At 40.4% G+C, this 14,337-nt stretch overlaps 1 protein-coding gene across 11 annotated transcripts in view; it reads right to left on the bottom strand.

Moving 5' to 3' along the window:
* Positions 1-14,337, bottom strand: part of LOC114661888 (amine sulfotransferase-like) — a 164,806-nt gene that overhangs the window by 113,172 nt on the left and 37,297 nt on the right. For 3 of the 11 annotated variants that reach the window (XR_007936399.1, XR_007936400.1, XM_028815112.2), the window contains exons 1-2: positions 4,654-4,810; positions 2,444-2,646 (exon numbers count right to left, since the gene is read on the bottom strand). The exons of 7 other annotated variants lie outside the window; for them this stretch is intronic. Coding sequence is in view for 2 of the 4 variants with exons in the window: in XM_028815112.2 (XP_028670945.2) it covers positions 2,444-2,646; positions 4,654-4,810 (360 nt within the window). In the remaining 2 variants the exon portion in view is untranslated. Of the gene's footprint in view, positions 1-2,443; positions 2,647-4,653; positions 4,811-14,337 lie in introns of those variants that run through there. One more of the 11 variants, XM_051934604.1, reaches the window with a different exon arrangement.

The following is a 14,337-nucleotide window of genomic DNA, read 5'->3' as shown; positions in this document are numbered from 1 at the left end:
TTATACAAATTATAAAGCCAAGGTTAGATTTTTTTTATACGTCTCAAACGTTCTTTAAAAGGGTGCTGATGCCTATTATTTAACTGTGTGTGATTTTTTACAAGTCTTATGTTGAACTAGTTATATCGTGTTTTACCTAGTGTAATATGGTGCGCTATATAGCGCCCAACCCGGCACAGAATGAGGCAGAGGCACGTGTAACACAAACACTTTTTTATTTTTCTTCAGCCGTGGGGCACGCTTTCCCCGTGTCCCATAGGCCCAACACAGTCCCACAAGCACTTAAATAACAGACAAACCACACTTCTCTCCACCGCAGCACCACCACCACTCCTCCCAGGCAACCTCGTCCTCTTCCTCCCGATTCTGGCTTCCTGAGTGGTGGTGGCTGGCCCTTTTTATACCCCACCCGGAAACGGTCCAGGTGCTTGGCCACCTGGTCCTAATTGCCCTTCCGGGTGGGGCTGAAGGTATGACCAGCCAGGCTGCTGACTCCACGCAGCTCCCCCTGGCGGCCATCCGAGCCCCCAACCAGGCTGTGGAGGACTCCATCTCCCATGGAGCCATGCGCCGGGTTGGGGAATCATTGGCTGCCAGGGAGGCTGCCACCAAGCGTCCCGGGGGAGGTATTGAACAGTCCATGGCTGCTCCCCTGGAACAGATGTAGCAGAGGCGTCCCTGCCGGGCATGGGACCCGGCTGTCCTTTACACTAGATAAGTGAAACATACTCCATGCGTCTCATGGACCGACAAGAAATGCGCTCCGTTCACTTTGGGATTATCAGAGTACACTTCTAACGTTTAGAAAACTATTCGCAATGTGTTTCCTAAGGGACAGCTGATTATTTAAAATGTAAGGTGCTTCATAGAAATGGGATTGTTTTAGATATACAAATTATAATTATATTAATTATTATAATTACAAATTATACATCCGTGGATATCTTTTTTTTTAGACTTCTCAGACGTGATTTAAAAGGTCCCTGTTGCCTATTATTTAACTGTGTGGGTGTGATTTTTAAAATCCCTTAACTTTAAAAGTTTCACACATAACTTGTTCTCCTGGACCGAGGTGCTGCGCACGAGTGAACTTAGTGCGCACTCCCATTCCGAGGGTAGGGTGGGGGGAACTTACAGACATCTGTTGACAAATGCGTGCGCGCAGAACGCAGCAGGGGACTGTCAGTTTCCCGGCCTGTGGCTGACACTGGCTGGATCTAGCGGGGGCGCGCAGAGGTTGTCAGCTCCGAGAGTCTCTGTGTAGACAGAGAGCCTGCCAGCTTGTATTTTGAACTACACGCACTTGCCTGCGTGTATGCTTAGAGCTTCAGATCTGGTCATCTCGGTGGGCACACGCAGAGGCTGTCTGCTCAGCTCTCATGTGTCAACTGTGTAGAGAGCATGGGCTGCTAAAAGCAGGATATCTTGTCAGTGCAGAGACTGTCTGGGATCTTTCGCTGCTTGACTTAGATAAAATAATAGAAATGGTTTACAAGTGATAAAGCAAAGGATAGATATTTAAAGTAATAGATAGATACAGGAATTCTTACCCAAAACAGTAGATGCACGAACGGCTATAAGGCAGATCGCTCCGGCTGGAACTTGTTCGGGCCTGTCCTCGGTAGAAGTGGGTAAGGAAATGGAAGGGGCCACCAATAGGGGTGGACAGCAGGGTCCTTCCCTAACATGCCTGGACTTGTCCTCGGGAGAGGGGGGGCGGAGTGAAGGAGGGGGCAGACATCCATCAAGTCTGCTCTTGACAGTTTCCTGGGGTAAACAGGTGGGTGGGGGTGGGGCCGGGACACCTCCTTCCCAGCCACCAATCAGGTGGAGGGGCGGAGACAACATTCAAATCCACCAATCAGAGAAAGGGGGCGGGGTTTAAGGTCCTCAATCAAATTTGATTGACATTTTGACAGAAAGTCCCTGGCTTATACTACAACATGACTACAAGAATAAAGCCGTCAATGCGCTGTCAACTGAATATTTGTCTACCAAAACACTTCATCGCAGATAAAGAGAAAATGCAGTAAGGCTAGTATGTGATATTGCTTGGGTAAAACACACACTCACTAACAATTTATTCTTAATGAATGGCTCTTTTCAATAAGTCACACAAATTTATTTGCGAGTACGAGAGAAAAGATTCAGTGATGTAGCGCACATGTGATGTCAGCAGTGTCTTCTGTTACGCATGTAGATGTTCAAAGAGCATGTGCAAGCGGCACCCATCTGATTCATGATTCTTGTTCATTTCTCTTGTGATTCCTTTTTTATTACATCTTTGAATTAAGTACCGTGTAATAAATCTTATTTAAGTCAAATTATTTACAAGGTGTCATCCAACTTGACTTCATGGAAATGACACTCATAATTGACTAAATCTAACAACCTTCCTCTCCATCAGTGTGATCAAACAATTGCTTTCGTTTCTGTGACTCACTTTGGCTTTCTTTTCCTTCAAACCTTTGGGCACCAGATGGTACGGCAAGTGAGTGGCATAGAGGCGAGGCGATGGACGATTCACAAAGTCGTAGCCATCCATTGGGAACTCAATCCAAGGCATTCGCTTGAAGTTCTGCTGGTAGTCCTCAGTGCAGTCATCCTCAAAGATCAGGGTCACGATTTGCTGGGTCCACACTGTACCTGGAGAATTGAAGAAATGCATGAATTTATACTACAGAGTGAGACATTTTAAAGCTGTTGGTGAGGTGAAGTTATATTTCAGAATATTGACAGTTTGTATATCTAAAGTACTTATGTGTTTATGATAATTTAACAAATCCTGTTGATATCACGGGGGCTTTGTCATGGACCCTACCTCAGTTTTAAATTCAAGGCCATCACCAGAATTACTTTTGGACAAAGGACTATCTAGCAGTCTTGAAAGTGAATCTTGATCTGTACTTATAAGGTCAGTCTTACCTGCCCAAGTATCGAATTATCATTCCTGTTTCTTTTAAGAGACAACGTGACTTTGACAGCTTCTGAGTCACCAGGCAGCAGAATTACACTTGTGCCAGAGTCTGTATATGAGCCACCATTTCCATCTGTCTGTCTCCCTCACTCTTTGTCTGTCTGTCTCCGCTAGGGGGAGATAACTAGTCCGCTGTCATGTACTCTGATGTCCTCAAAGTAAATACTTTTATAGCAGCATTTACAACAAACTGCTTACTGCCCTCTTGTGGCTTATATGTGCCTACACAGGCAATCAGAAGAACTTTCCTATCTACAAGTACCTGGCAATCTACTGTTAACTCTGCAGCCTGACAGATAAATGGTAACTTTAGTATAGATAGATAGATAGATAGATAGATAGATAGATAGATAGATAGATAGATAGATAGATAGATAGATAGATAGATAGATAGATAGATAGATAGATCTGTGGTGGGCTGGCACCCTGACTGGGGTTTGTTTCCTGCCTTGCGCCCTGTGTTGGCTGGGATTGGCTCCAGCAGACCCCTGTGACCTGTAGTTAGGATATAGCGGGTTGGATAATGGATGGTTGGATGTATGGATAGATAGATAAAAGGCACTACATAAATGATAGATAGATAGATAGATAGATAGATAGATAGATAGATAGATAGATAGATAGATAGATAGATAGATAGATAGATAGATAGGCACTGTATAACATGCAGATAGCTAGGAAGGACACTATATAACAGATAGATAGGAGTGCTTACAAAAAGTATTCAGTCCTATTCTGTATTAATACTGGCCGACAAAGAAGTGCACATTACTGACCTATACAGTGCCTTTTCTATTTATTCATATGTTATATAGTGCCTTCTTTGAAAATTCATGAACGAATCTCTGGGGCAGCACGATGGCGAAGTATTAGTGCTGTTGCCTCTTGGTAAGGAGACCGGGGTTCATGTGCCAGTCCTCCCTGCATGGAGTTGGCATCTTTTTCCTGTGTCTGTGTGGTTTTCCTCCGGGTGCTCCAGTTTCAAAAGTGCCTCCCCTAAAAAAAATGGGTCCCGTGCCGGACCGTCTCCTTCATCGTCAACCCCCCTCCACCAATGACCCCCTAACCGAAAAGACCCAGCTACGCAGGACGTTTTTTTTAGAAAACGAGTACCTGGACGGACGGATCATGCAAACCCTGAGCAGACAGCATCAGAACCGGGGATTCAGCCGCCACTGGCTGGACCTGCGACACTGCAGCGTTAACCACCGCCCGATAGCTCTGCTGACCAGAACTGAAATCGCTTTTTTAAGTTTAATTTTTCAACACTTTGAAGAGGTTTAAAAGTGCATTTGCTTTTGTCTTGCTCGTCCAGGTTTATATCGATCTGAAACTGTGTCAATTTCAGTCGCAACAATTAAACCTGGCAGCATACCGCCAAATCCAAATAAATATTAATTAAAGAATAATGAAAAATAACTTCCAATTTTAAATGCTATAATAAAAGCCTCGTTTTAAAATAAGCTAAACTCGTATGAAATAATCCACCCCTGCATTCTTTTGTAAAACGTTCAGTACATAGCGTGGTGCCTTGTGAGCATGCGCTTTATTGCAGTGTCCCATTTCAGGACGTGGTCACACGTATCAGCATTAAGACCACTCCGTATTTTGCCTCATGTGTCACTCCTCGCTAGCTTCTCATCACTTCTGATTTGTTTTAAACACCCCGGCCTTACCTGATTTTGGATACGTCACGAGAAACACATCGCTGTCCCGAATTTCAAAGTCTTCCAATGACTGGATGTACTCCGAAGAAGTTTTCTCCTTAACGAAATGATAGCCTTTATATTCCTTCAGGTAAGCATCCCCGGAGTCTGACTGATCGTCGGACATTTCTTAACTGATCACAGGCTTCTTCTCCCTGAGGGGTTTGGACGATAATAAGCAGAGCCGACTTTGGCAGCCCGCCGTTATGTCAAAAAGTGCAGCCGGTGGGTGGGGTGTGACGGTAAGAGAGCTGGCAGGGCTTTGTTGTTCAGATTAACTACGGGAGCAAAGTTCAAGAAATACAAGAAAACTTTTCACGAGGTACTTATTGTTACAGAGATAAAATAATCGGCTGCTGTTCTGTGCGAGTTTTTTTTTTTTTTTTTTTTTTTGTGTGTGTGTGCCTTATTTTAACCATTCAGTTTTTTTCGAGAAGCCACTCCCTAACCTGGCAGCAGTGACAAGATGTCCTGCTCACGCACACACCTTCAGCCAGATTAGTTTCATCAGCCTGACGAATTTATTTTTGGCATAATACTTGAATATCTGCAGCAAACCCAGAAAGGGGGAGTCGCAAGGCTGGGATTTAAGCCCAGGACCCTGATAACTGAGGCTGCGATAACTGCTGCACTGCACTGCCCCCTAATATGGGGAAGCGGAGGGGACCCTGGGTTCGAAGCATTGGTTGGGCCCTACCTGGCTGTTCTTAAACAACCATTGAATAAGAAATATGTAATATCAAAGCTTTAGAGTAACTAAAACCTGAATAGACAAAATACAGGAACAGCAAGTAATGTGAGAGGATCTGAGAATATGTGTTAGGTTTATAGACAGCAGCAAAATCCACAGAAACAGCATCTAAGATTGTGAATTATATTTGTAGTGATAGTGATGATGGACAGAGTGTGCAATGGTAAAGCATAAAATTATACTTGATAGCCTCCAGAGTAAACCGAGTTTAAGGTTAAAACAAAAAGAGTCTACAAGGGTAGGAGAGTGGGGAAGGAAAAATACTAAAATCATATACTCTGGCATACACTATTTCAACAATATCAGGTATGTTCAGGTGTTACAAAAATAATACAACCAAACATGATATACTTTTAATAAATATTATTTCCCCATGTACATTGTAGAGGTGGCCACATGGAGAGGACTTTGAAGGAGACTAAAGTTTCAGTAAGTAAAAATTTGTTTTTTACTTAAAAAAGTAAAAAAGTTTTTTTTTTCCAATTCTGGTTATTTTTGGGTATCCCCTTGTATTAAACTGAAATCCTTGATGCTTGCGTACAGAGTAGTCAATGGGTTAGCACCTCTATACTGTATATGGAGACACTTGTGAGGTCCTGTTCTCCTTCTCACCCTGTTAAGTAAAGTTTGTGAATTTCCCCTTGGGATTAATAAAGTATCTATCTATCTATCTATCTATCTATCTATCTATCTATCTATCTATCTATCTATCTATCTATCTATCTATCTATCTATCTATCTATCTATCTATCTATCTATCTATCTATCTATCTATCTAAGTCTGCCGATGAATACATCTGGTGATGCCACCTCTGCCTGACATTCAAGCTCAGTTCAGACTCCTTTCACGTGTAGCTGGTTTAGTGAGTTTCCCATCTCCGTTTGTAATTTGGATTCCCTCAAAGTGTATAAGAAGCGTCTGAAGACTCAATTGTTTGGTGAATTTCATTTTTTGTAACCTAAGACATGTCGGTATCATTCACTTGAATTTTGTTCTGAGCTCCTCCCTTATTTGAATCAATTTTGTACCCTTTCTCTGTAACACTCATTCCAAAACAGGCCCCCAGACTGATGTTTACTCGATGAAGTTGACTTCCTTTGTAAAACCCTTAGAATAAAAGGGTTCTAAACTTCTAAGCAAATAAATGTAAATGAAAGCAAAAAATACATTAAAAAACACATCAGTAGGTTTAGTTTGGAAATTTCGCATTTTTGTCAAGCTACCATAACCTTTACCTGTTGTTCAGTAGACAATCTGTATTGACAACTCAATAATTGTCTTCTTCTTCTTCTTTTGGCTGTTCCAGTGCCTGAAAGAATGTGTTTTAATATCAAAAAGGATTTCTGACGGTGGCGCAGTGGGTAGCGCTGCTGCCTCGCAGTTGAGAGACCTGGGGACCTGGGTTCGCTTCCCGGGTCCTCCCTACGTGGAGTTTGCATGTTCTCCCTGTGTCTGCGTGGGTTTCCTCCGGGTGCTCCGGTTTCCTCCCACAGTCCAAAGACATGCAGGTTAGGTGGATTGGTGATTCTAAATTGGTCCTAGTGTGTGCTTGGTGTGTGGGTGTGTTTGTATGTGTCCTGTGGTGGGTTGGCACCCTGCCCGGGATTGGTTCCTGCCTTGTGCGCCTGTGTTGGCTGGGATTGGCTCCAGCAGACCGCCGTGACCCTGTATTCGGATTCAGCGGGTTGGAAAATGGATGGATGGATGGATAGTTGAACAAAGAATCTTGGGCTGAGGACCTTTTGACCTAGTCCATGGGAGGGGAAGAAGATTTTGTGACTACGCCTTAGTGCAATGAAATTTTTATACTTAGATAACCAGAAAACTTAAGTCTAAAACGCCTTGATGATTACTATCTGTGTGTATTTGGGTGAATGGAAAATATATTATGTAAACCAGCTGATGCTAGGAAAATGTATATGTATTTGTGTTTGCAAGTAAAAGAGTTCTTTGTGTTAACCATATGAATGCATTAAGATTGTTAAAAGAGGAAAACAATTGCCTGTATAATCATTTTAACAGTATAAGTATATTACTAGTTTGTATTAATGAGCTATGGATTAATTGTTTAATAATATGACTTACTTAAACTAATGAGTTAAAGATTAATTGTTTATTAATAATACTTACATATAAAAATTAAGTGTGTACGCAAAGCTAAAAGGACAAACTTACAACATTTCTGTCAAACTGCTGACTCTTAGTCTGTACTGCTAATCTTTTTTATTTTCAACGTCTGTAATTTTTGTTTAATCAACAGTAATAGGTTCTTTCACTTCTTCTTAAGTTGTTTTGAACAAATGTGTTGTAATTTTTGGGCATGTTACTGAACCCCCCCCCCCCCCCAAAGAATTGTGTAACCTTGTCTCATGATAAGCTGTCTCTGTAAGATGTATCTATACTAATTAATAAAAGGCAAAGCCCTCACTGACTGACTGACTGACTGACTGACTGACTGACTCATCACTAATTCTCCAACTTCCCGTGTAGGTGGAAGGCTGAAATTTGGCAGGCTGATTCCTTACAGCTTACTTACAAAAGTTAGGCAGGTTTCATTTCGAAATTCAACGCGTAATGGTCATAACTGGAACCTCTTTTTTCACAATATACTGTAATGGATGGCAACTTGATGGCCGTGGGAGGAGGAGTTGAGTGTCACGTCATCACGCCTCCCACGTAATCACGTGAAAAGACTGTGAACGCAGTAGGGAAAAATGAAGGAGGAGCCGCAAACAGCGAAGAACAAAAAATTCATTAAACAATTGAGAAGGGAGCGAAACAATAAGAAGCGAGCGAGTAAAGCATACAAGCATCTTCATAAGGGAAACAAAGCACGGTGTAAAACGTAAGTTTAAATTAAGTTTATAGAAACGCTCCCGCTGTGGATTGCAATAACATATTTGCGAGATAAAAGTTTAATGAGAAGACACGAGGTATAAATGAACCACACGCCGTAGCGCAACGTTAGGGGCTTCACCTCTGGCGCTGACGTTCGAGATTCGATTCCCGATATATATATATATATACACATATATTTTATTATATATATATATAATATATGTTTATATGTATGTATATATATAATATATGTGTATATATATATATATATATATATATATGACAGCAACACTCATAACAATGACAACACAATTACATTGACAATCATGTTACGTTATTTTTAAAATGTTTCCTTTACTTTTTCATAACCTCTTTAACACACTACTTCTCCGCTGCGAAGCGCGGGTATTTTGCTAGTCATTTATAAAAGGGAAACTCAACACCGCAAGATTGGGCTATTTGCTGGTAACTGTCAGTGACACAAGCTGCCAGGGGCTGCAGTGGTCTCTCTGCTCACCAAGAATAAAGAAATGGCTTTTTTACTCTACATCTGCTGTCTGCCTGCTGTTTGCCTCGAACCTTCGTCCACACATGTAAATCTCGTATGTTCATTCCTGTGGTTTCACTCTACTGAGAACTAAACAAAATAATGTCCTTTTTATGCACATATTGTGAGCAACTTAACTAAACACTCCTCTGCTCTTTTTTTTAATGTTTGGCATACATGGCTCATTTGTAGGCCTCTGAATGGCCTGCATCCTCATGGGGAACCAACTGTCGGTGTGCTTTCACATCACCACTGTAGAAGAGACTGGCATTACTCATTTTGCTATGCACTGGTTCCCGGCACTCTAAATTCCAGCAAGTGTGCACTAGAAATACACTCTCTCTATTATGCTTACTGCTCAACCTGGCCATAAGTTCCGCTTTAAATTGCAGGGACCCCGTTGCTTAGGGTATGGCCATAACAAAGGCTGGAGCAATCTCTTTTAATCCAAAGGATAACCTGGTGCTGGACTAGGAGAGTGGAAGACTTGTCCTGTACCAGAGTTAGACGGGTTCCATTAGTCCACATCTTGCTAAGTTATAGCAAGTGCTTACAAAAGAGAGAGAAAGACCTTCATAAAAGTTACATGCTTGTCTTGCTAAAGACAGGAGTTAACTAATAGTCATAAAATATATGCTAGCACAGCGTTTCTCAACCTTTAATTATTTGCGACCTGAGTTTTCATAACAGTTTTAATCGCGCCCCCCTAACGTTTTTTTGAAAGGAGCCCACTAATACCAATTTGTTCTTTTTTAATTAATGATATGTCATAGATGCATATTTTATTATACCTACTTAACTTTTATCGACATTTATCTAATTCTATATTTATTTTTCTAGTATCAGAATGTATATTTTCGATTCTTGTTTTTTTTTTTTTTCACATCTTCGCGCCTGGGCCCGCACCACAGTTTGAGAACCACTGTGCTAGCAACTGACAACATTGTATGTAAAAACATTAAAGAGATTTGTCGTACCACCCACAACTGAAGGTCTGATTGAGGATGAGGAGAAGATCTTCAGAACAAAGAATGAAAAACTCTGAAGATCTTTACATGTTTTTGGTGAAAGCCAACCAGGAAACGAGCAAAGCATCACCAGCAGCAAACCATAAATATGCCTACTTTGATTCTGAGAACTGCTAGGTATACAGTAACTTAAAAGTTAGGATAAAGCCAGTTAATATCTTATGATATCAGCTTCACTGTAACAGAAAAGTAATAACCTTTGCAATTCCAGGAACTGGGAGTTAGTGGTCAGCCCAGTGCAGACTAGATCTGAACAAATCAAAGAGCACATTTTCTTCTTTTCTATTTTAAACAGTAGATTTGAAGCTAATCTGTGTCAATCACTGGCATAAAGCATACTTAACCTAATAATGCCATGTCACGGAGAGTGGAATGAATTGTTAAATAGCACATCATGCTCAAAAACCTTAGTAACATGAAACACACAGCATTTAGACAAACACTGAATCCTAAATGCCTTTAGGAATTACAAACTCTTCTAGACAAAGCAGCAAACACTTGATCAGAACAGAAGTAAAGCAGACTTCTGAAACGCAGGAAAGGTGATGGCTCATTACAGCAATTGTCATCTGGATAACCTTTAAGAACATCAAGTGTTTAAAAGCAGAATTGAAGGAAAAGACCATTGGTTACCATGCTAATCCACAGAATTCAAATACTTAGGCACCATTGAGATGACCGAGAATAGCCAAGATTAGGAACAGGCATAAGTTGGTTTCACAAGAACTTTTCAAGCTGTAATACAATTGTTAATACAAACGTAACCAAATGTAATCCTGATGGCTTAGTTACAGGGCCGGATTAAACCCTTTTAGAGCAGGGGTCGCCAGCTCCGGTCCTGGAGGGCCAACGTGGCTGCAGGTTTTCATTCTAACTCTTTTCTTAATGAGTGACCTGTTTTTGCTGCTAATTAACTTCTTTTGAACTAATTTTAACAGACTTGCTCTTGAAGACTCAGACCCCTTAATTGTTTCTTTTTCCTTAATTAGCAGCCAAACAATAATGAGATACAAAATGAGCCAAAACAACTGGTGTCTATCATACAATATCTGAAAATAAAGAACAATGAACGTCTCAGGAATGTCGATCTACTCAGGTCCCCAAAACATTTTAGCAGTTGATCTTAGAAAAGAGAAAATCAACAATTTCAGAAATGTCTGCTATTGCACAATGAGAGCAGCAACAAGCCATGGAATTAAAGAGCGGGTTTAATTAACAACAAGAATCGGCGCCTAATTAAGCAGCTGGTTGGAGTGACTTGTTGGTCTTCTGTTGGCTCCCTTACTTCACATTTCATTTCTGTTTGGGTGCCATTTAAGGAAAGAAATGAAGCAATTCAGAGGAACGATGAAAAAATTCAGGGGAACATATCTTAAAAAAGCAATTCAATTAAAATGAATTCACGAGACGTTAATTAACAGCACAAGAAGGGCACTCATTAAAAAAAGGGTTAGAATGGAAACCTGCAGCTACGGTGGTCCTCCAGGACCAGATTTGAAGACCCCTGTTTTAGAGGCCCTAAATGTTTTAAAGATATTGGTGCCCCCATAAATATCTAATTCAAAATATAAACAGTTATAAACTGTCAAAAAATATTTTTCGAAATGAAACAAAACTTGCAGTAAAATGGAAAATTATGTCTATTTTTGTATACTTCCACTTTATTTGTATTTGAAGAGTTTTCTCTTACATTTTCTAATTGAAAAGTCTTTGATCAGATCCTCAAAACTAATCTTATGTAACACATCTGCATGTATACTTAGTACAAATAAGGTAACCAGCATACATCTATTATTACTACTTTATTATTATTTTTATTTTTGTATATGTACGTATGTAATTTTTTCATTTAATGTGGGAGCCCCTTTTTGGTAGAACTTGGTTCAGGTGCACCATTTGCAGTATTGCACCATGTGGTCTAAGGTAAATCCGGAAATGTAAAATGTGTGTGGTGCCCCCCACCCGATGCCCTACGCACTTGCTTATTTTGTTTAATTTTTAATCCAACCCTGCTTAGTTAATATAGTAACTAGAGTAAGAATATCACAGAATTATAACATGATGATAATGCTTTTAAAAGGCATTAATTTGGATAATGCTTAACATCCTTTAAGATATGCTACGCAAGATTTGGGGGTGGGGGGTGGTATGTAGGACAGTAGGGCATACTGGCATTACCCATTTTGCTGTACTTTCGCATATAAGACTTGGTTAAAAAGTAAACTGCCAAACTTCTCTTAATCCCAGCAAGAATGTCAGTTTTCTCTCTAGCGGGACTCTTAGAAATGCATCCTCTGGGCTTTATCTGATAAAGTTATCTTTCAGAAAGTGACCTTCTAAATACTTGCTTAGGGACAAAGGACCATAACCCAATGACTGGCAACAAAGATGGAGAAATCTTTGCACCAACTGTCAAACAAAAGGTTGGGCTTATGTGTACCCAAAAAAACAATTGCAAAAGTTCTACTCCTTCCTTTAAAAGCCATTGCACACTCCAAATCTAGGCTCACTGTTCAGCCTGGCTGTAACTTCTGCTTTCTAAAGCAAGGACCCTACTGTCGAGGGTGTGGCTATAACAAAGACTGGAGGAATCCCTTTTATTCCAAAGGGCAATCTAGTGCTGAACAGGAAGAGTGAAAGAGTTGTCTGTATGCGAGTTGGCTGAGAGGGCTTGAATCCAAACCTTGATAAAGAATAGGAAGTGCACGAGCAAGAGTGAAATCATACGTAAAAGCCACATGTTCATCTTCCTAACAAAGCATTGCCTTCTCCAAAACTACACTTATTTTAAGTCTGAGACCCATGAATTGTAACCTAACAGGATAAAGCCAGCTAATGTATGTATTATAGTATTGCTATCAATGTAACCGAAAAGTCATAACCTTTGTGAAGGATAAGGTTTTAGATGGTGTAAGTTTCTTTTCATAAATCCAGTAGGAAAGCTCAAAGCAGCATCTCAAATGCACACACACAAACACAGAAACTGTTAGCTCAGTGGAGACCAGCTGTGAGGAAATGAATGCTATAGTTTAAACGCTAGAAGCTCAGTAACTTATCCATCTTGACCACCTGAACTGAAAGATCAGAATTCATAAGTTATGTGCCTTTTTCTATCAGAGTGAAGAAGTTCAACTAAGCTGTATTAATTTTATGCTTAGTGTTTTTGTTATTGTCCTTCATCTATATATGCATTTATATCCATAGCCATCTTCTGTTACCCTTATGAATAAATTGTATCATTTGGTTTACTACAGAAAGCATCTCTGGGTAATTTATTGAAAAATAGTCTATCACAACAGCTGAACCACAATTTTGTCTTTTTTTCTGAATTTATGAATCTAGTTAGAAAATGTTATAGATATTTTCAAATTTCATGGCGTCCTGAGATTCTTATGTGGGCAGAAGTTAGAAAACTCACATTCTCTGCATTAATTTGGCCTCCCTGGGTGGGTGTCTTACTATTTTATTTTTATTTTTCTTAATTTAATTCCAATTTCATTGGAATAGCCAAAGGCAACACTGGTAATTAATTCACTGACTGATAAACATCAATCAATCAATTATTCTTCTGAGATCACTCACAATTTTCCTACACCACCTTGTTTTCCCTTATGTGCCTTATGTGAGTGCTACTCATCCACTACCAGGTAAGGACATTTTACCTCAATAAATATTTGCATTTATTAAATCCTTTAATAGAAATTCATTTGTGAAGTGTTTTCCGTCACAACTTACATTCAAACTTACATTAAACCTGTGCAAACATTATACTCTATGACTTGATTAATTACACTCTTCACATTCGCTCCTGGCATGCTAGAGTAAGAGTTCTCTATAATCAGTCTCTTGATAGTAAAACCATCTAACAGCGTACATTGACTAGATAGTGATATTGTATTCTTTGCATATTTTAGCGTGTAGACTGTGTGACAGATAGGGGCGCTATTGCTCCCTTGAACCCTCGGACTATACGCTAGACACCAGGTAAAAGTCCAATAATTATTTTATTTATAATAACAATGTGCACAAAGCACCTACACTCCACAATACTCAATAAATCAATACTCTAAACAATAAACAATCCTACACTCCCAGACGCATTGCCACCCTTCCACCCAGCTCAGCTCAACCCTGGGATCTCCCACAGTCCTTTATATAGTCCATGACCCAGAAGTGTTTCGCTCTCTCTGTCCATGTGACTAGGAACACTTCCGGGTCAGATAAAAACTCCTTTTCTTCAACCTGGAAGCATGTCATTTCCTCTGTCCACCTGCTTAGGACGCACTTCCCTGCAGCGTCCTCTAGCGGCCCCCATGGTATCCAGCAGGGCTGTAAATAAAAACTCCATTGTTCAGGATTCCCTGCTGGTCTTCGGGGCACCTCCATGCTGCAGGGAGGGCTCCATCTGGCGGCCTGGGGGTATTGGCTGGGATGAAAGGCCGGCCATATCCCACAACAGTAAAATAGAATCATGGGTAAATGTTTAACT

Source organism: Erpetoichthys calabaricus, chromosome 12 (assembly GCF_900747795.2).
Source record: "Erpetoichthys calabaricus chromosome 12, fErpCal1.3, whole genome shotgun sequence".
NCBI classification, from domain to species: domain Eukaryota; kingdom Metazoa; phylum Chordata; class Cladistia; order Polypteriformes; family Polypteridae; genus Erpetoichthys; species Erpetoichthys calabaricus.
Note: the sequence above shows the minus strand (reverse complement) of the source record. Positions and strands in the feature narration are given on the sequence as shown.